Below are 22,813 nucleotides of genomic sequence, written 5' to 3'. Positions count from 1 at the left end.
AACACAGTTTTTCTGACAATTTAATTATGAACACACATCCAAGTAGTACAATTTCTAGCAGATCAATTTAAACATTCACCCTGGCAGAGACATTTTACAAGGAAAAATGATGATTACAGAATACTGAGAAACTAGTTTGAAAAGAATGCCGGGTTACATGTTACTAGACTCCTGACTGACTGTTAGCTGGCAGGATGAATGACTGGCTTTCCAGAACAAGCTTTAACCCTATTAAAATTTATTAGAAAATGGCTTCAGTGTTTTATTTTCAGGAATGCTAATTTCTTCCCAGAAGGAGACTGCAAATCATATCAAGAGAAAAGGTTTGGTCACAGACCTGGCTTGGGGCAATTTTTCCTTTACAGGTCTTTGCAAGTACAATTGAGATAAAGTACTGTCCAAAAGAACTATCTTCAGTAATGGAAATGTCCTACATCTTCACTGTGCAATATGGTGGCACTAGCCAGCCGCACTGGCTACTGAACACTTGAACTGTGGCTGACGCAACTAAGCAACTCCAGTTTTCAATTTATTTAATTCTGAGTAATTTGAATTTAAATAGCCTCATGTGGCTACAGGCTACTACACTGGACAGTACAGATCGGGACTACCATGGCCCCCAGCTTCTTCTTGCCCCAAGCTCGCCTTCTCTCTGCATTCCAGCCCCTCGAGTTCACTCTCATTCCCTAAGGCATGCATGCTTGCCCACTGGCTCCTGACAGAGCCTTTGCCTTTGTGGCCTCCTCTTCCTAGAATGTTCCTGACCCTACCCTACTACCCAACTTCTTCATCTGGTTAACTACAACTTTCTCTTCACTACCTAAGATTATTTTGTCTACTCATTTGCTCACTTATTTATGGTAATTTTTTCTTTGTCTTTCCACCACCACTACCCCAACCCACCCAACCAGCCAGAATACAAGCTCCATCTGAGTAAGAATCCTCTCCCCCTTGCCCATCACTGAATTCTCACCACCTAAATAAAACACTGCCTGGCTCTCAGTAGGCAGTCTGCTAGTATGTAATGAATAAATAATTGCCTTCTCACAATTTTAATTGTCATCTTTCTCAGGGACTCTCATCTTTCTCGGGGACTCCCAAAACCTATCAATAGACCCAATCTTGCTACTGCAATTTAGTTCCACATTTCCAACAAGCCCCATGAGCATTTCTACTTAAAAACTCACTATCTACACATTAACTACTATCATCTCCATTTTCTTTTTTTTTCTTTATTGATTATAGAGAGAGGAAGGGAGAGGGAGAGAGAGATAGAAACATTGATGAGAAAGAACATCGATAGGCCGCCTCCTGCATGCCCCCCACTGGGGATCGGGCCCACAACCTGGGCATGTGCCCTGACCAGGAATCAAACCAGCGACCTCTTGGTGCACAGGTCGATGCTCAACCACTGAGCCACACCAACCAGGCTATCTCCGTTTTCTTGCCAGATTAACCTTCAAAAAGCTTGACTTTATTATGTCAAACAAAAAAAACCATCAAAGATAGCCACAAGAAAAATTAATGTTGAGGCATGAGTGAACACACTGTACATACTCCAAGTTCCTTAGGTCCTTCATAAACCAATATAAAAAGAAAGCAAACAACCCTGGCCGGTTTGGCTCAGCAGATGGAGCATCAGCCTGCGGACCACAGAGTCCCAGGTTCAGTTCCTGCTAGGGGCACGTACCAAAAAATAAAATAAAAGGGGTGGGAATCAGTGGGGGGGGGGGGGGGGAGGAGAAACATCTGTAACAAAATTAATTAATTAAAAAAAAAAAAAGCAAACAAAAATGTCTCTGCAAAGACACAAAGTGAGAAAATAAAACTTACCACAAGTTCAAAAATGTCCATGAAAACCGAATGTCCTTTAGGCGTTTTCTCATTCAGACTGGCAGGAGACCAGATCCAGTAGAAGTAAGTACCATCGGAAGAAAGGTGCACGGTGCTCATGGTGCTGCCAACAGGGAGGTGATTAGCTGGCATTGGCACCATCTGACACACCTGGACACAAAGAAGGAAAACTTCATCAGTGTGACATATAAATTCTGATTAATTCTATCAGTTCATCATTAATGCTATTAATTCCAAGATGAGAATTCAATAGGCTTCTTGGTCTAAATAAAAATGATATTTATCTTTAAAAATAACATATGAAAATTAAAATTACATGAAAAAATGTAAAAGTTCATACAATCAGCCATGCAACAGATAAAAAGATTCTTGAGATTAATTCAAAGTACATTTTTAAAATGTATTTAAAAAATACATTTAAATACATTCAAAATACTTTGAATCTGCTATACATGTATGTATTATCAAATATTTATTGAAAACAAAGTTTTAGAGAAATAGTACTTTCCAAAATGTTCTTAGTAAATGAATATAAGACTATTAATTATATTTAAAGGACAGAAACTATATCTTATTCATCTTTATATCCTCAGCACCTAATTCAGAGTCTAGCTCAAAGTTATTTCATAAATATGGAAGGAAGAAAAACAAAAGGGCAAAAGGAAGACAAAAAGAAAGCAGAGAAGAGGGAGAAGGGAAAAGGAGAAAAAAGTTTAAAAAAAAAAAATGAAGGCACATGCAGGATCCTAACTTAGCACACCAGGGCTATTGAAATTCACCAAGTCCGTCAGGAGGAAACAAACAACAGTACTCTATATTAGACATGAAGGCATGTGTTTCTAATACTAAACATCCTTCAGTTTCAATATAATGAATAAGTTTTACATCATTCACATTTAATATGTAGTTACATACTAATTTTTACTGCCAGAGAAAAGCATTTAAAATGAGAGAAAACGAGAACCAAGAAAACTGCTGACTTGGTTTTTTAAAAATCCAAGAGTAGAAGCAGAACTAAAAATCCCAAAATAAACATAATTAGAGAAGGTCAGACGCCTTCAGGGAACAGTAAGAACAATTCTCAGTTACTCAACTTCTTTGGGTGAGTCACTAGTTTTCCTAAGATTACTTTTGACCCCTGAATTCATTTCATATGAATTTTTCCCAGACTTGTTTTGTCTACCTCAAAAGTTAAAAAGTCATTTAATTGCTGTAAACACACTTTGACACTTACAGTGCCAGGAAATTTAGAAACCTGACCGCTACTGATTGGCCTAAGCTGCCCCCGAATTGCTCTGATGCACGTATCTAGTTAGTGACAACACTGCTTTCTTGGACAACATCAGAGTTTTTGCAAAAACACAGAGGAAACTGACATCACTTTAATTGTGAACCATGTTCCAAGACTTCACGTCTGTTTAATTCCCAGGCTTATAACTCTATTTCAAATAAGCATAGGAGATATTCTCATCTGTCTGCCTTAGTGATAAGAAACAAAGGCAGCCCTGGCTGGGTTGGCCCAGCGGTAGAGCGTCAGCCCGTGGACCAATGAGTCACGGGTTTGATTCCAGCCAAAGGCGCATACCTCAGTTGCAGTTTGTCCCCAGCCCAGGTCAGGGTCGTGCGGGAGGCAACCAGTCGATGTGTCTCTCTCACATGCTCAAGTGATATTTCTCTCTCTCTCCCTTTTTCTCCCTCTCTCTCCCTCCCATTTTGTCTGAGGATAAACAAAAAAATATCCTCGGGTGAGGATTTAAAAAAAGAAAGAAACAAAGGCAATTGGACATCTATCTATTTGTTAATGTGTTCATTTTACTCATCTAACAATTATTGAGCACCTACTAATGTGCTTTGGAGACCATGGTAAACAAGACTCAGTCCCTGTTCTCCAGAAAAGACATAATTGAGTAACGGTCAACTTAATATCCCACTTAAGTTCTAGATGTAACTACTGTCAGGACACTCACTCCACAGATGGGAACTCTGACCATTCAGCCTTGGTTAAAAGGCAATTAAAGTAAAGAACTCAAACTCTAGAGCTGAGAACCATGCATTCAATTTCTTGTGCTGCCATGATTGTGTGGCCTTTGGCAAGTTACTTACTTCTCTGAGCTACTTTCCTCCATTCAACAATAAACACTGACTGACTGCTTGCAATGTGCTTAGCTTCAGTTACCTTATCTTTATAACGAAACTGCCATAGTTACACCTCACAAGTATATGTAAATTGCCTAGACCAGGGCCTAGGTCATCAATCAATCAAATGCTAGGTAGGCACTGTGCTCCATTCTAGGGACACAAAAATTAGTAAGATAGGGTCCAGACCTACAGGTGTGCAGTCTTGGGGAGCAGCCAGACAGAGTTGGCAGTTTCAGCATGATGCAGCAAGTGCTCTAGCAGACTGCATGAGCGCAGTAAAGATGAGCTCCTAATCTATACCACACGATGGTTTTATCTAAAATCACTTCAAAGCTCCCATTCCCACAAAAAAGTTGTTTAGAACCAAATGAACAGGGAAAAGATGTCTTCCCAAAATAGATCTAGTTTTAAAAAAAGCAGCTAGTATGTATACCATCTCTGAGTCTCTAGAATTTTTTTTTTTTTTTTTTAATCCTCATCCGAGGACATTTTTCCATTTTTTGTACAGACAGAGTAGGAGGGAGAGAGAGGAAGAGAGAGAGAGGGAAACATCGATGTGAAAGGGACACATCGAGTGGCTGCCACCCGCACGACCAACCAGGGCCGGGGACAAACTGCAACCGAGGTACGTGCCCTTAGCGGGAACCGAACCCGGGTCTCTCCGGACCGCAGGCGGACGCTCTAACCGCTGAGCCAAACCGGCCAGGGCTAGAATTTTTTTTAATAATAAAAAAAAGTTTGTTGCTGGCCTTAGAAATTCTTAGGGAGCACATCCATTCAAACCATGTGGAAAAACTCTAAGACATTAGACAAAAAAAAACAGAACGCCCAGACAATGACAATTCAAAGGATGCACTCTGGCAGGAAACTATATCAGCTGTGTTATTATTACTTCTGATGACATTAGGAACTTCCCTTACTGTCTCCAAAATATAAAGACAATGCCGTGCTTTTGTTTACCTGAAGGGTATTGTGGTCAATGACCTGGAAAAGGGAGTGAGGCTTATTATCAAAAGATACGGGCCGGTGGAGAAGACTGCCGCTGCCATACGCAAGCCACCCTGGCTCCAGCTCCTCGTTCCGGCAGTACACAAAACCTCTGTGGGGAAGAAAGGGGACAGGCGCATCAGCAGCTGCGTCGGGAACCCCACGACGAGCCACACCACACAGAAACATGTTCCACCTGACGTTTTTAGATGACTAAGTAGGCAAACAATCTGAAGGAGAGTGAATATATTACGTTAACTTTGGGACTCACAAACTAGGGCAGATATCAATTTTCCACAACAAACTGGAAAGGAGAAAAAAGTTGGGAAAAGGTCTAATCATATATAAAAGGATCTCAAACTGTGGTTTCTTTTGGCAGCAATTCATATATACTACATCCCAACTGAAAATCATTGCTAATCCAAGGTCAAATCCAAGTACAAAGAAACTTAGCTAGAAAAATGTCCATTTATCAACATGGAGAAGAAACGAATACTACAGAAATTCTAATCATACAGGAATTTCTGGTTAAAACGATGATCTTAGGGCTACTGCACTCTTTAGAATCAAAACAAAGTTGAAATGCACTAGCAGAATGAGAGGGGTGGATGACAATAAGAGAAAACCAGGTCACAAGAGTGCATTCAGACTTATTACTAGTCAGTCCATGGAGAGTCAGCACCTCCCCCCCAAAGACCTTCTTCATAAAGGTTACATAAGGATGAAGTGTTCTGCCCAAATCATTCGGCAAATTCCATACACTCACCTGAGAGTACCATGTAATCCTGACCCCAATTTGCTTACTCCTCTTCCAACTGAATTAGTAGTATACAGGTAAAGACCATCTGCCGTGAGACAGCGTCCCAAGTCAGCATCTGAAATCATTTTTTTTACCGGTAAATATATAAATGCTTTTCTAGTAAATTATAAATGTGCTCTTTCTAATGAAAAAGACATTAGGAGGTTGAGTGAAAAATAATCTCCCACTTCTAAAATAAGGACTTCGATGTGACTTCCAGGAAAGATGGCTCAAACTCCCACAGCAAACATCCAAAATGCACGTGGGATCAGGGAGCAAGATCAGAGAAAGAGGTCAGATAGTTGCTAGCAGAACAACCTAGTCTATATGTGAAATGTTTTTTCTTTTTTGGAATAGCAACAATACCGAGTCCAATTTACACATTCCTAATTCTAATCTGAAATGACTAAGAATACAATACTCTAATGATTTTGTAGTAAAAAAAGGCATGAGCTTTTAAGAGCTTTGGGCATTTATCAGTTGACCTTGGGCCTCTTTAAACTTCAGTTTCTTCATCCGTAAGATGAGGACAATATGTACCCTTAAGAGTTCCTGTGAAAGTTAAATAACACAGGTAAACACCCACAATGCACTCTGGTTGAGAGCCAGTGCTCCATAAATGGCAAGTGATAGTTCACATATTAATGACATACATTAAACCAAAATCTGCTTCTGTAGATCTTCCATCCAGAGGTCCTAATTTTAATTTCTGAAGCAACACAGCACAGAAATATCTCTCTTCTATTTAAAAACAGCAACTATGGCCCTGGCCGGTTTGGCTCAGCGGTTGGAGCATTGGCCTGCGGTACAGAGAGACCCAGGTTCGGTTCCCGCTAAGGGCACGTACCTCGGTTGCAGTTTGTCCCCGGCCCTGGTTAGTTGTGCGGGTGGCAGCCACTCGATGTGTCCCTTCACATCGATGTCTCTCTCTCTCTCTCTCTCTCCCTCCCTCTCTATCTGAACAAAAAATGGAAAAAAAATGTCCTCGGGTGAGGATTAAAAAAAAACACAAAAAAAACAGCAACTATGGCTTGGCCAGTGTGGCTCAGTGGACTGAGCATCATCCCATGGACTGAGAGGTCCCGGTTCAATTCCTGGTCACGGCACATGCCCAGGTTTCAGGCTCGATCCCCAGGAGGGGGTGTGCAGTAGGCAGCCAATCAATGTTTCTATCTCTCTCTCCCTTCCTCTCTCTCAAAAAAAAAAAAAAAATCAATAGAAACATATTTTTAAAAAATAATCACATAACATGGACATAATAATTTTTTTAAAAAGTGCTTATGAATGAGCTCTTCAGTGTTTATTTTCATAATCATTCTCACTATGTTTAAGTGGGATTTGTCTACTGCTTGTCATTTTAGGGGAATCCAAGCCACAGCACTCAAATTAGTACTGAGTATCTGCCCTGGCTGGTTTGGCCCAGTGATTAGAGTGTCAGCCTGTGGTCCAAAGAGACCTGGGTTTGGTTCCCGGTAAGGGCATGTACCTTGGTTGCAGTTTGACCCTGGCCCCGGTTGGGGTTGTGTGGGTAGCAACCAGTCGATGTGTCTCTCTCACGTCAATGTCTCTCTTCCTCCCTCTCTCCCTCCCACTCTATCTGAAGATGAATGCAAAAAACAGTGTCCTTGAGTGAGAATTAAAAAAAAAATTCAGTATACTAATCTGAGACGTGTAATTTGTACCTATCGGTTCCTCAAAAACAGTTAAAGTGGGTAATCGTTTTTAACACCAATTTCTTAAAGATTCTCTTTGCTGAATCTTTCTAAAACATCTTTTTTTTTTTTTAATCCTCACCCGGGGGTATTTTTGCATTTATCTTCAGATAAAGCAGAAGAGAGAGAGAGGGAAAGAGAGTGAGAGAGAAACATCAATGTGAGAGAGACACACTGAGTGGCTGCCACCTGCACAACCCCAACCAGGGCTGGGGATGAACCACAATCGAGCTAGGTGCTCTTAGCAGGAACCGAACCTGGGACTTTCTGGTCCACGGGCTGACGCTCTAACCACTGAGACAAACTGGCCAGGACCAAACCATCTTTTTTTTTTTTTTTTTTGGTTCAGGTAGAGTGGGAGGGAGAAGAGAGAAACATCGATGTGAAAGGGACACATCGAGTGGCTGCCACCCGCACAACCCACCAGGGCTGGGGACAAACTGCAATCGAGGTACGCGCCCTTAGCGGGAACCGAACCCAGGTCTCTCAGGACCGCAGGCCGATGCTCTAACCGCTGAGCCAAACCGGCCAGGGCCAAACCATCTTTTTTTAATGGAAACAATTTCCTGGAGTTTTTTAAACTCCTGTTTCATGGGTTAGATAATATTTAACAATATAAACATAATAACAAGTACCAATTACAATAACAAACAGGTTTGAGAGCAAGATGGACTCTTGGCAGGCCTGCAACTCCACAGGAGAGCAGCATGGGTGTGCCAGGGCACCAGACAGCACATCTGCCAAGCGAACAGAGAGGCCGCATTCATCCCAGAAGGTGGTTAGGTGCAGGTAAATTAAGAGAACTTCTGCCATTTTCATTGAGGTCACAGAAACTGTAAAAACATTTTAATCCAGCCCACTCTGTTTAAAAAAGATACTTAACAATTCATGCTCCTTTAAACAATCTCATTTTTCTTGCTTTTAGGATGCAAGGGTTCATCAACACACACACAATAAATTACTAAAACAAACAGTATCAGGCAGAAAGACCTGATACTCTATTCATGGACATAAAAATTCAACTTAGGGCTCCTATACCCAAATTCTAATACTCAGGAACCAATTTAAGTAATTCATGCCTTTTTGGCAGAAGTGTACGGATGATACCTTTTCCTGGCACTAGTAAAACCTATCCATTTTCTTACCTCACTGAGTATCAGCTTTTATACTTTGACTGATAAAGCAGACAATGAACACACTGTATAGGAATCCTGGGCTCTTTAATTAAAAGGAACACAGAGTTATGTCTAAATTGTTTGCCACAGTGATCTAAAACCATTCTTTTCACATCTTAATTTTAATCACAGGACCCAAACCCTTACATTACCTTTATTTTCAGAACTGGAGCCAGTGTTGCTATCTGGTGCAGGCAACATGTCTTCATATCCCCATGATACTATGTGTTTGCCACCGAGCAAACAGGAGGGGGATCCAGGTCCCCCTTCCAAAAGCAACAGCCTAAAAAGGGGAAATGGAGAATCACAAAGACACCAAAACTACCCATTTTGGCAAGAAAATAAAAGTCCACCTACCATCTCAAAGAGCTGAAAACTAAAACAGTTTTACAAAGATATTATACATCGGAAAATATATTTACAATATATTTTTAAATCTAACATTTACAAAGTGGTGCTTTGTAGTGTCTTAATAAAATTACAAGCTGTGTGTAAAATGTGTGTGTATACACACACACACACATATATACACATATGAGAGAGAAGTGTGTGTGTGTGTGTGTGTGTGTATATATATATATATGAGAGAGAGAGAAATGTATGAATTGGGAAACGCATATACCAAAGCATTAGGAGTGGTTATCTCTGGGTAATGAGGTTATAAATAATTTTATCTTTCTTCTTTATATTTTAATACAATATCATCTCAAAATCTACAAAAATAATTTATTACAAGTTATTGCATTTATGAAAAGCCCACAAAAAATGAAAACTAACATGCTCTAGGAACACTTTCGAAGAAAGAAAGACAAGACAAAATTCTTAAAAAGATAAATATGATAATATACTTATTTAAAACTATGAATCATTTCACTTATATGTGGGATCTAAAGAACAATATGAATGAATAAACAAAACAGAAACAGACTCAGATACAGAGAATAGACTAATGGATGCCAGATAGGAGGGGATTAGGGGGACTCAGTGAAAAAAGTGAAGAGACTGAAAAGTACAGATTGGTGGTTACAAAAAAGTCATGAGGATGTAAAGTACAGCATAGGGAACATAGTGAAAAATATTGTAATAACTAACTATGGTGGCAGGTGGGTACTGGATACATTGGGGGGATCATTTTGTAAAGTATATAATTGTCTAATTACTATGTTGTTCACTCGAAATTAATACAAACTAATATTGAATGTAAATTGTAATTTTAAAATATATGAATTGTTAATTGGTAAGAGTTTAGCAATCTACTTATTAAAAGAGACCTTATGCACAATCTCCCTTGAGTAGAAGGAAGGTAAGGACAACTTACCTATACAGTACATCGGCTACAGGCAGGGACCCTAGATCAGTCTGTTTCTGTAATAGATGGACTGTATGGACAAAAGTTTTCAATGACCCCCTAAAAATAAAAGGAGGAAACAGAAAATCATCAAAATTGAAAAGCCAAATAAGAAGGCTGTTAATGTTAATTTTATTAACCACATGGGAAGGTTTTAAAATATGTACCTGCTTATGCCAGTCAGAAGATGTGTTGTATAAAATACATTTGCTTATTATGTGAGTGGCACCATCCGAACAGTCCATTATGATGCTCTTGCATTTGTAAAGGTAAATAATTGCCCTAACACAAAAGTTCAAGACACAAGGCTCGAGTACAAAGAACTTGTGACTGTTATTCTTGGACACTGTTTTCATCAAGTCATTCTCTAGTCTAGAAGAGAGATCTCATAGGAGAAGGTTATATTTAAAGTCTAACTACTTCCAGGATTAATCTTTTAATGTCTTTGTTAAGTTCATCCATCTTATATACTATCTCACTGTACCCCATCATATCAAAAAAGGAATACATTCAAATAATTAATTCTTTGTACTGAGAGCTGTTCCTTCTGCTTCCTCTGCCGTGAAATAGGTGATTGTAATACTTTCAGAGGTCACCACTATCTGATTTCCTTTTAGTTCCCAAGGCTGGAGGCTCTGAAAGTCCATAATATGGTCAGCAGGATCTAAAACAAGGTGCTTTTAAGATGCGTAAGACTTACCTGGCCAGATCCCAAGCATAAATCACCACAAGAACATTTCCTGATCTAAAATCACCTGTATCAGATGGGTGACTTCGGATTGCTGCCTTATTCTCTTAGCCAAGGCTTTAATTGCTAGATATCATATGCCTAAACCCCAAAAGAAATGGAATACCTAATGCTGAACTGAGTAGGCCTGGAGTCCTCCTCTTAATTGCCCCTTTCACTATCTCTAGTGTTCAAAGAATTAAAACCAAAGAACAGTGTAAGACAGGGAGACAGCAGATAGAGTATAAAAGCACAAGTTGGGAGTCAGGACACACGGGCTCTGAAACCTGGCTCTGACTCACCAGCTACACCATCTCAGTCCTGTCACCTAACTCCTATGGATTTTTGCTGCTTCATCTGTCCAACAGGGTGTGATACCTCCCTGGGGTTTAGTGAGGTTAAAAAAAATTAAAGGGCCAAAGCACACGGGAATATTTAAAACCATTAAACCAACTATAAGGTGTTATTTACTTGCCAGACTCAATCAGATTTTAAGAGTAAAATTTAAACTCCTTCTATGGTTCCTAAGCCCTTACATGATTTGGGTCCTGCCAACCTCATCTCCTGCCCCACTCCTTCTATCATTTCATTCCAGCTACCCTGCTCATGTTGCCGTCCCTCTGCTGCCCCAAGCACAGAAAGGGCATCAGAGTCATGCCACTGCTGCTCCTCTTGCCTGGAACTCTGTCACTGTCTTTTTTGCATGGCTGTCTCTTTCTCATCATGCAGGCCTCAGTTCAAACGTCACCTTTTCAGAAGGTCTTCCTGATATCACTAGCTAATGCTGTCCCTCATCTCCACTTAGTCATTCTTTTTGTTTTGTTTTTTGTTTTTTATCCTCACCCGAGAACATTTTTCCATTTTTTGTTCAGATAGGGTGGGAGGGAGGGAGAGGAAGAGAGAGAGAGAGAGAGAGAAACATCAACGTGAAAGGGACACATCTAGTGGCTGCCTCCTGCAATACCCAACCAGGGCCGGGGACAAACTGTAACCGCAGTACATGCCCTTAGCAGGAACCGAACCCAGGTCTGGACCGCAGGCCGATGCTCTAACTGCTGAGCCAAACCAGCCAGGGCCACTTAGTCATTCTTTAGTATAATAGCCTGGTTTTTCTTCTTACAGTGACTATCCCTCTCTGAAATTATCTTACATATCTATTTGTTGCTAGGTGCCTGCCTCTTTTACTCTCATGTAAACTTTGCTAAGAACTTCATAAGCCTCCAAGAACAATTTTCCCACATACTCTTTACTTTAAAAAAAGGAAGAACCAAAGAAAAAATTCCAAAGAAGAGGGACAGGTAGTGACACTAATCTATCAAACCATGGTCCCAATTGTCTCTAGACAACTAACTTAGAGAAGAGCAAGGGTAGTGAACCATTTTTCTCACAAATGTGTGCCAGTGATCATACAGGTTACTGGGGAGGAGGATATAGAAATCCTCTCCTGGAAAAGTAACTCCAAGCATATTTACTCTTGACAGAGGATCAAGAACATCAACTTACACACAAAGGACAGCAAATTATTAAATCTTGATACATACAGAGAGATCTTCCAGTTAAATGATGGAGGCAGGCATCAGGGTACAAAAATATAATCTGTGACCAAGTCAGTGTGACTGAGTCCAGGTGAGTAAAAACCCACCCACCTGCTGATGCACTCCTTATAAAAACATATGAAAAAAATTAAAAGCTCTACAAATGTTTTAACTGTCCTTCCAGAAGAAATACAGATAGACCATCCGCCACGAATTACCTGATGTAAAACACTAATCATCTAAGGGGTGAGTAGATAATGGCAAGAGTTGATTCTCCTATCAAGCTGTTTAAGCTGTTATCTTGGCATAGCAGAAAGCAAAAACGTGAGCTTGGGTTCCAGCGCAAGCTGCTGGTGCCAAGTTTTGGTGAGAAACTTGCACTGTCTTATGCACTGTCAAGGCCATGAAATTAAATATATTTTTAAAATAATTTTGTCTTTATTTGTTTTTAATTTTTTTCTTTTTTTTTCTTTTAGAGAGAGAGGGAGGCAGAGGGAGTGATGAAAACATTGACAACAGAGAACAATGATTGGCCGCCTCCTGCATGTCCCCCACTGGGTATTTGGCCTACAACTTGGGCATGTGTCCTGACCGGTTATCGAACTGGCGACCTCTGGGTGCATGGGTCAACATTCAACCACTGAGCCACACCAGCTAGGCATGAAATTCAATATTGAAGACAAAAAAGGACTTCTGACATGCTTGCTCTCTTATTCACTCACCTAACCCAGGCAGCAGCAGCAGTCATAAGGTCACCAAGTGGTACATTTGATTTTCCTTACCTAGCACATGCCAAAGCCACCAGGGCAGCAGCAGCATTTTCTTTTTGCTTATGAGGAATGTGTCGACCTGTGTCAGAAGTTTCCTCCAGCCAAGAGCACAGCAAAGTCTCAATTCCATTGAGACAGTCAGCAGGCTCCTTGGTCAAGCTCAAAGGCTGGCAGTCACGAAGGCAGTTCAATAGCACCTCAGCAGTAATGTTACAGAGAGAGGGGTCTGTTCTACTTTGGGACTGAATAAGGGGGAAGACCAGCAGGAGCCCCATCCGTGATGTGAAGGGAGCTTGCTCAGGTTGCTGCAACAAGCCCTGGCGTTTAAGCAGGGCCAAGGTTTCTTCATCACCCGAACTCTCCCTTTCATGCTGTTCTTCCAAGGCCAGCTGGCGCTGGGCACTCCACAGTCCTCGCAAGGCATTCAGGCGGTATTCCAGCAGGCGGGCATAGGCGTTGCTCTGGTTCCCACAGACAGAGCGCAAACGTTCTGCTAATTCCATTGGGTTCTTGGTCTCAAATGTTAAAATCTAAAAAAAGAAACAATAAAGTTGTTATGTACTGCTTTCATCTATGAAAGCACATATATCCAATGGTATCTAAAAATGGTCCACATAAAAAATTATTTTAATTGCAACCAAATATGAAAACATGTGCTACAAAGTCAGCTATTGCTGATGGAGATTTTTTTCCTGGCATTTCTGCAAATGATCATATTAAACATGAAATTAGACCTAATTGAAAGAATGCAAATTATGAAAATAGTTAAGTGTGGAAGTCAGAAATTAATTCTAGTAATTTATTTTAGAAAATGGAGGTATAAATCTATGTTAAATGCTCTTGAGTTAAAATGTAAGTCACCCTGGCCAGTTTGGCTCAGCGGTTAGAGCATCGGTCTGCAAACCAGAGAGTCCCAGGTTCGGTTCCCGCTGAGGGCATGTATCTTGGTTGCAGTTTGTCCCGGGCCCCGGTTGGGTTTGTGTGGATGGCAACCAGTCAATGTGTGTCTCTCCCATCAATGTTCCTCTCTCTCTTCCCCACTCTCTCCCTCTCGCTCTATCTGAAGATAAATGTAAAAATGTCCTCGGGTGAGGATAAAAAAAAAATGAATGAATTAAAGTTTAAAAAGCAAATTAAGTCTCTAACTCCTATTACCAGGTGGATTTTTATCTTCAAAATCTAATATACCTACTAATCAATGATTGCTTGTTGTTCTTTGATTTTTAAAGAACACTCCATTCTACTACTGTTAATCATTATTTCAACTGGTGACATGGTATAACTTTATCCAGTTCATACTGATAGAGGAATCACCACTACTTTCTTGCCAAAACATATGATTATCAGAAAGCCTCCTCTAGATTTTCAGCAGCTGGGGGAATAAAACCAATAAATTCTTAAACAAACAAAGAAAGAAACCAGCTATCAAGAAAAAGAATCAAACTAAATTTATGATGCACAGAGTTTATGCATATACACTGGCCAGGTTAAAATGAACAGACTCCTGTAACCAACAAATGAAGGAGGGCACTCTAAGAGCAAGCACATAAAACAGATTATCAGGCGCCAGAGGTATCTGGTTCTCACTAGATCAGAAAGTCAGGGTTTGAAATGAGAGCAAAGACTATTCTGTTAAGTTACTGGCACTGACATTTTAAAAGGTCATAGTTCACTTTATTTCTCTCATAAATCAATAAAATACTATTTCTACCTCAAATTTTGCCTTTAAGAACTGTTATCCCAATGAAAGAACAAGAACTTCCAGAGCAATATAAACACTGTATCATTGGGTTCAGTTATATTGCAAGTCATTGTATTAAAAATAAAAACTAGGGTTATTTTTACTTAGTTTTTAATACACATTAAGCAAATAATGAGTATTCAAAAAAATTTTAAATCCTTACTCGAGGATATGTTTGTATTGATTTTTAGAGAGAGAGAGAGAAAGCCTGGCTGGTGTGACTAAGTGGTTGAGCAACGACCCATGCACCAGGAGGTCACTGGTTCAATTCCCAGTCAGGGCACATGCCCAGGGTGTGGGCCAAATCCCCAATGGGGGGCATGCAGGAGGTGGCCAATCAATGTTCTTATTCATCGATGTTTCTCTCTCTCCCCGCTCTCCCTTCCTCTCTAAAATCAATTTAAAAAAAAAATTTTTTTTTAAAGAGAAAGTGACAAAGAAAAACATCAGTGTGAGAAAGAAACATCGACTGGATGCCTCCAGTACACACCCTGACCTGGGATCTAGCCTGAAACCTGGGTATGTGCCCTGACCAGGAATTGAACCTGCAACCTTTTGGTGCACGGGACAATGCTCCAATCAACTGAGCTGTAGGGCCAAGCAAATAATGATTAAATGTCTTCACTGTCAAGTCATACAAAACTATTTTCCTACCTTTTGTTGAGATTCATCAAACGCAAAATAGCCTTTTGGTTATTTTTCACATGGCAGTATATAAAATAACTCACTGTCCTTAAAAAATGATCACTTTTCAAGGGTAATCATATACCTTGAAGCTGTATCATATCCAAGGAAATTAGACTGCCCTTTTTTCTTTTTTAAAAGGATCTCCACCCAGCCAGTGTGGCTCAGTGGATTGAGCGTTGCCCCATGGACTGAGAAGTCCCAGTTCAATTCCCAGTCGGGGCTGGGTTAGTGGGGGTGGGGAGGGGGGTTGCAAGAGGCAGTCAATGGATGTTTCTAACATTGATGTTTCTATCTCTCTCTCCCTTCCTCTCTTTAAAATATCAATAATAAAAAATATTTTTTAAAAAGGATCTCTGCCCCCAAAATTCAGCAACCAGCTTCTGCCATGATGATCAACAACCAAAGACTGAGATACATTTGAATGTTATAAGAAAAAAAAAAAATCACATTTTAAATTTTATTACCTTCCCATTTATGAACATCTTAGCATAAGAAATTTTTTTAATTTTTTAAAAAGCTTTCCAACACTGCCCTGGGGGATATGGCTCAGTTGGTTGGGTATCGTCCCATGCACTGAAAAGTTGCCAATTCAGTTTCCGGTCAGGTTATGTGCCCAGATTGAGATTCAATCCCTCGTAGAGGGCAATTCCCAGTAGAGGGTATGTAGGAGGTAGTCAACTGATGTTTCAATCTCACACCAATATTTTTCTCTCTCTCTCTCTCTAAATCAATAAAAAAATAAAATAAAATACCAAACTTTCCAACATTGATTTTGTGATTTTCATCCAATATAATTCTTTGATATAAAATTCATGTGCTTCACATATGTTTTTACTAATGGTACATTGACCATCTACTTATGTTATATGAAGTAACTACTAAAAATTTCAAAACAGGCTTTTAATGGACTCAAGAATCAAAGCATGTTAAAAAAGAAACAAACAAACACAGTAACTAAAAAAATAGGATAAAAAAAAAAAAAACTTAGTAACATTAAACCCAGATATTTATTTTTATTATCTCAAACATAAGTGCTTCTGAAATATGGTATTTCATGGTTCATAAAATAACGTGTATGACAGAATCTGTAGCTAACTCCAAATATTAAAAGTAGCTGATAAAACTATATAATGTACTTCAGCATTTTCTGATGATTCTATTTTTATAAGTACTTCAGTTATATTTTTAGCATTCTACTTGAAAGAAATATTCTGAAACAATGTGAGTAATAATATAATTAACCAAATGTTATATAATAACACACTTAAGTGACTGTTATGTCTATTGATTTAGCAGTCTCTAACACACACTATGCTTTCAGAAATCCATTAGACTACTCAGCATTATCCATTTCAATGGCCCCTTATGAACACTAAGAACTGTCCGCTATGCTGCCATTTTTTTAGAATTCTAAAGTTTGAAGGTCATGGCCTAAAATCATTTCATAAAGACATTATACCTTCAGGTTTTAGTAAGTCAGCTCTGGAGGATCTATTCTGGTCCTTATGAATAGTAAATGACTTGTCCTCATATAAAACCACTGCCCTCAGTAACTGTTTTTGACTTAGAAGATAAAAGACCAAAATGTCATTTAAAAAAATTAATATTCTTTTCTTTAAAAAGAAGAGTTATTTAAGAAAAAGGGAAGATCCCTGTCACCCTTAATCAGAAAGAAGGGTCACTAACTGTACTTTGGAGATAATGCTGAAGTCACCCCAATTAAGGGAGTGGCTTTTTTTAAATTAAAAAATATTTTATTTTTGTTAATCCTCACCTAAGGTATATTTTTTTCCATTGATCTTTAGAGCAAATGGAAGGGGGGGGAGGTCAAGGAGAGAAAGAGAGAGAGAAAAATATCAATGTGAGAGACACATCCATTGGTTGCCTCCCATACGCATCCTGACCTGGGCTGGGAACCAAACCTGCAACCTAGGTATGTGCCCTTGACCAGGAATCAAACTCGAGACCCTTCAGTGCCCAGGCTGATATTCTAACCACTGAGCCACACTGACCAGGGGTAAGGGAGTGACTTTCAAACTAACTCATTGCCCTGGCTGGTTTGGCTTAGCAGTTAGAGCGTTGGTCTGCGGTCCAGAGAGACCCGGGTTCAGTTCCCGCTAAGGGCATGTACCTCGGTTGCAGTTTGTCCCCAGCCCTGGTTGGGTTGTAAGGGTGGCAACCACTCGATGTGTCCCTTTCACGTTGATATCTCTCTCTCTCTCTCCCCCCCTCCACCCCTCCTCCCTCCCACTCTATCTGAACATAAAATGGAAAAATGTCCTCGGGTAAGGATAAAAAAAAACAACAACAAAGTAACTCATACTCTTAATGTAATTTTATCCTACATGATGTGTTTTTAAGCTAAGATAACAGTAATCATTCTGAAAAGCTAATAAAAGGTAGGCAAAATATTCTTTGCCAGCCAAATCTGAGATATAAGAAAAGCAGAGATAAAGTTCCCCAAAAGGGCCAAGTAAAAAGTTAAAAGATATATTAAGCCTACTTCTGAGAGAAATAGAAAGTAATCCCATTTCTAAAAATTTACCCTAAGGAAATGTTCCAGAAATAAAAAATATACAAAAATGTTCATTGCGGTCTTATTATAGTGGAAAAAGTAGAAGCAATCTCAATGTCCAAAAGAGAAGTGTCTGATTAAATTATAACACATCATAATGAAATATTATGCAATAACAACTAAAAAAAAAAACCCAGCCACAACACAACAATAAAAAGCAGTATAAAACTCTATATGCCCTATAAAAGGACTATGTAAAACATGCTTGTTCAAGTCTGAAATGTCATTGGCAATTATGGTAATAGAAGTATGGTGGCGTGTTGGTTTTCTATTTAAAACAAAAACAGTAATGACAAGTTAAATAGTTTATATTTTTAAAAAGCAGTCATGGCCCTGGCCTGGCTAGGTAGCTCCATTGGTTAGAGCATCATCCCAGTATGCCAAGGTTGCAGGTTTAATCCCCAGTCAGGGCACGTACAAGAATCAACAAAAAAAAATCATTAGTAAGTGGAACAACAAATTGATGTTTCTCTCTCTCCCTCTCTCTCTCTGTAAAATCAATTTTTTAAAAAAGCAGTCATAACTAGAGCTGATGTTTTTCAGAAGCAAACACTATCTTTAAATAACTGATAATCAAATGGTGACAACAGATACAGTTAAAAGTTGGGGGACATCTGACAAAGAATAATCACAAGTACCATAGGAAATGGTTTCCTTAAATCACTTCCTAGTTCCATCTATTATACATTGGAAGCAGTTTATCTCAACATAGGGCTGATTATATTCCAGATTGGGAGGAAAGGCTGGGTGTGGAATGGGGAAGACCACCATAAATGGTGAGAACTATCAATGAACAAGAAAACCTTTCACTCTCTAAGAATAAATGACATTTAAAACTCAGGATCATTCAAGCTCCAAATAGATGAATTATATTACTTTACTCTCTAGTATAGTACATTAACCGATTCAATTCATTATATGAACCTGACAGCATAAAAGGCATTTATACCTGGATCATTTCAAAGCAGATCAACTGGCCAGACTTGCAGCCCTAACACAAAACTTTTCAGTAAAGGATGTAGAATAATGAAACCTTCTCAAATGTTGGAGTGGATTTTTAAACCCTTCTACAGACCTTCCTACCATTTTTCACATTATAAAGATGCCAATCATGGCCAAATTGAATTGCATATGGTAGTTCAAAGAAGATCAGAAAGATCTCATGTGAGCCAAGTAAATGAATTGTGAATGGAAGGGTGGAATTCTATCTCTAATACAAAAGCCTATATCAAGAGTGGATCACTTGTCAATTAAATTAGACCCTGAAGTTACATGACCTTATCCAAGCTTGGAAATATATGTTCATTCAAATGCTCTTTCAACATCTTTTTTAAAAGGGTCTTTAACTGAACTGATAACTAGGATTAAGTTTCACGCTTTAATTCATAAATTTTAGCTCATAAATTGGTACCCAAATTAGGAATGGACCCTGAATTATTACCAGATTATTTAGCTTTGGCTCAGCCCTGCCGACCTTTTTTCCAACACAAGGTGATTTTTCGCAGATCTTCATACAAGTGTTATTGATAGCAGGCTTGCTAGAACTGTGAGGATGCAATATAAGAAATTATTGTTGCCCTGGCTGGTTTGGCTCAGCGGTTAGAGCATCAGCCTGCGGTCCAGAGAGACCCAGGTTCGGTTCCCACTAAGGGCGCGTTATCTCGGTTGCAGTTTGTCCCCAGCCTTGGTTGGTCGCGCGGGTGGCAGCAACTCGATGTGTCCCTTTCACATCGATGTTTCTCTCTCCCTCTCTCTTCCTCTCCCTCCCTCCCACTCTATCTGAACAAAAAATGGAAAAATGTCCTCGGGTGAGGATAAAAAAAAAAAAGAAAGAAATCATTGTTTAGGTTCTTTTTTGCAAGAAAGTTCCATCTTGTCCTGGCCTCTAATTTTCATCTTTTGTCATGGCCCCCCTTACTCAGTCTAAATCCTACCTATCTTTCAAAACTCAGCTCTGCCACATACTTTGAGAAACTCCGATTTCCTCTCTTTTCCTCTCTTCCCCTTTCCAGAATTAGCTTCTCCATGTTTCCATAGTATCTAGCACATACCTCTATGAGCAGATCAGCCACAAACTCTAAGAAAAAATGCCTGCAATTCAATAGGAATGTATCGATGATTAATTTTTGATCAATGATGTACATTAAGGAAATGTAGTGAGTGGTGTACAGAATGGCTCTTGAAAGTTGGCCCAAGGCATCAAATTCATATCTAAAAATTTCTCATGTTGTGAAGTCATTTTTTCACCAACATAAAATCTTGACAGAACCAATACAGATTATCTTCTTATGCTTATAATCAACAGAATAAATTATGGAGAAAGATATAGGAATGAACTCCTCAAAATGGTTTAAATACTATTATAAATTTTATTAGGAGTAAAGAAAAAAGATATCTCCAAAATGACTAACTTTATCTGTTAAGTACTTGAATTACATATCTTAATATAATGACTACCATACTGTGATATATTAGCATAAATATGTTTTAGAAAGAAAATCACTGTTGACAGTTTTAAAATAAAAAATGTAACAAATTAAAAAAAGAAATTATACAAGTCCAATATATGTGTAACACTTACCACACTCAATTATAATGGTGTTTATCTAGTCTGTCCCCTATTTAAACTGTGAGTCCTTAAAGGGGGAAACCATATCTTATTCGTATTTGTATCAGCAGAGCTTAGCTCAGTGTCTGGCCACATAAATGTTTGATAAATTAATGAGAAGATATATAAATTACAAGAATAATTATCTTAGGACGTACATCTGGTTCCCACTGTACATCTGAGTAACCTTCTCTCGCTTGAATTGATTATACTTTTGCCTTCTGGAGCAATGGAAAATATTCCTCCTCTTCCATATAACAGCCTTTTAATTCAATGAAGAATATACTGTGATAGAAGGAGGGGACACGAGAATATGAGTTAAGGCCGTTGGTCTCAGCCTGGTTGAATATTAGAATTGCTTTGAGAGCTTTTAACAATATTAATGGGGGCTGGAGAGATGGGTAAAAAGGGGGAAGGGATTAAGTACAAATTGCCAATTATAAAAACAGTCATGGAGATGTAACATACAGCATAGGGAATATGGTCAGTAATATTTTAAGAAGTATGTATGGTGTCAGATGGTTACTAGACTTCTCAGGGTGAGCCTTTGTAATGCATATAAATGTCTAATCACTATATTGCACACCTGAAACTAATATAATATTGTATGTCAACTATAATTTTAAAACATTTTAATTGGGAAAAAATTATACATCTCTAAGCAGAGGGTAACACCTGTTTCCATTTTACATAGTTGTTAAGATCAAAGGAAATAATGCACAGGGAATGCTCTGAAAAAGTGGAAACCGCTAAACAATTGTTAGGACATTCCTTATTTTAGAGCAGATTTCCACCAAGAAAGGAATTTTTCCAGATAACCCTACAAGAAGGAAGACTTGACTAGATAAAAGCTGAAGGGGTGGGGGTGGAGTAAAGGAGATTTTAATTTAACACATGCTTCTTTTGAGCCAACACTCTTCGAAAAATGCTAATGCAATTTTAAAATGCATTAGTAGAATTCCAGTGTCAGTAGCAAGGAAGGTAATAATCCCATTTATATTCTGCAATGGTCAAACTATAACTGGAATATCCTGTTCAGTTCAGAGTACCTCATTTTCAGATGTCATTAACAGACTAGAGTGTGTCCAGGAGAGGGTGATTTGACTAATCTAGCAATTATGTCACATGAGAAATGGCTAAGAAACTGAGGATGCGTGGCCTAGAAAAGAGATGAGTGGGAAGGGGGGGCTGCCTTCATAAGACTGAGGGCTGCCATGTGGAAAAGGAAGACATTCTCTACTGCTCCAGAAGCAGCCAAAATAGAAAGGTACTGGGATGCACAGCACAGTAAGGAACTGTGATAATTCAGTGTATATCCAAATTCCTGGATGTATTTACTTAAAAAAAAAAAAATTCTTGGGATCTACTTATACAGACTGTTTCAAGAGGTCTGGGATGTGCCCTGAATCTGCATCTTAAGCATGCGCCCTGGGTGATTCTCGGTAATCCCTTTCAAAAACTAATATAACTTTTATAAAATTCTTATTGTAATGTAATTGACATATCATAAAATTCATTCAACAATTCAATGGCTTTTAGTATAGTATAGAGTTGGGCAATCACTTACCACAATTTTATTTTATTTATTTTTATCCTCACCCGAGAACATTTTTGCATTTATCTTCAGATAGAGTGGGAGGGAGAGAGGGAGGAAGAGAGAGAGAGAAACATCAATGTGAGAGAGACGCACTGAGTGGCTGCCACCCACACAACTCCAACCGGGGCCAGGGACAAACTGCAACCAATGTAGGTGCCCTTAGCGGGAACTGAACCTGGGACTCTGGTCCACGGGCCAATGCTCTAACCGCTGAGCCAAACCAGGGCACTTACCACAATTTTAGAATGCTTTCATCACCTCCAAAAGACACTCTGTACCCATTAGCAGTCACTTCCCTTTGCTCCCCAAATCTCTCAGCCCTAGGCAATCACTAATCTGTCTACAGATTTACCAATTCTTAACATTTAATAGAAATAGAATCATACTATATGTGGTCTTTCATAACTGCCCTCTTTCACTTAGCATAATGTTTTCAAGATTCACCGATGTTGTGGCATGTATCAGTACTTCATTTTTTTAAAAATCCTCACCTGAGGATATTTCTCCATTTTATCTTCAGATAGAGTAGGAGGGAGGGAGAGAGAGAGAAAAATTGATG

The 22,813-nt window shown here is 39.0% G+C and overlaps 1 protein-coding gene across 24 annotated transcripts in view; it reads right to left on the bottom strand.

The window, feature by feature from the left end:
- HECTD4 (HECT domain E3 ubiquitin protein ligase 4) overlaps positions 1-22,813 on the bottom strand; it is a 165,849-nt gene that overhangs the window by 110,197 nt on the left and 32,839 nt on the right. For 7 of the 24 annotated variants that reach the window (XM_036276511.1, XM_036276513.1, XM_036276518.1 and 4 more), the window contains exons 1-9: positions 20,816-20,924; positions 20,015-20,140; positions 19,491-19,593; positions 13,059-13,576; positions 9,985-10,074; positions 8,819-8,949; positions 5,747-5,855; positions 4,954-5,092; positions 1,834-2,004 (exon numbers count right to left, since the gene is read on the bottom strand). In XM_036276511.1, coding sequence (XP_036132404.1) covers positions 1,834-2,004; positions 4,954-5,092; positions 5,747-5,855; positions 8,819-8,949; positions 9,985-10,074; positions 13,059-13,576; positions 19,491-19,593; positions 20,015-20,140; positions 20,816-20,835 — 1,407 coding nt within the window. In that variant the 5' untranslated portion in view covers positions 20,836-20,924. Of the gene's footprint in view, positions 1-1,833; positions 2,005-4,953; positions 5,093-5,746; positions 5,856-8,818; positions 8,950-9,984; positions 10,075-12,998; positions 13,577-14,238; positions 14,347-19,490; positions 19,594-20,014; positions 20,141-20,815; positions 20,933-22,224; positions 22,250-22,813 lie in introns of those variants that run through there. The other 17 variants (XM_036276535.1, XM_036276519.1, XM_036276524.1 and 14 more) reach the window with 12 other exon arrangements.

The sequence above is a fragment of the Molossus molossus genome, unplaced genomic scaffold, assembly GCF_014108415.1.
Source record: "Molossus molossus isolate mMolMol1 unplaced genomic scaffold, mMolMol1.p scaffold_m16_p_22, whole genome shotgun sequence".
NCBI lineage: Eukaryota > Metazoa > Chordata > Mammalia > Chiroptera > Molossidae > Molossus > Molossus molossus.
Note: the sequence above shows the minus strand (reverse complement) of the source record. Positions and strands in the feature narration are given on the sequence as shown.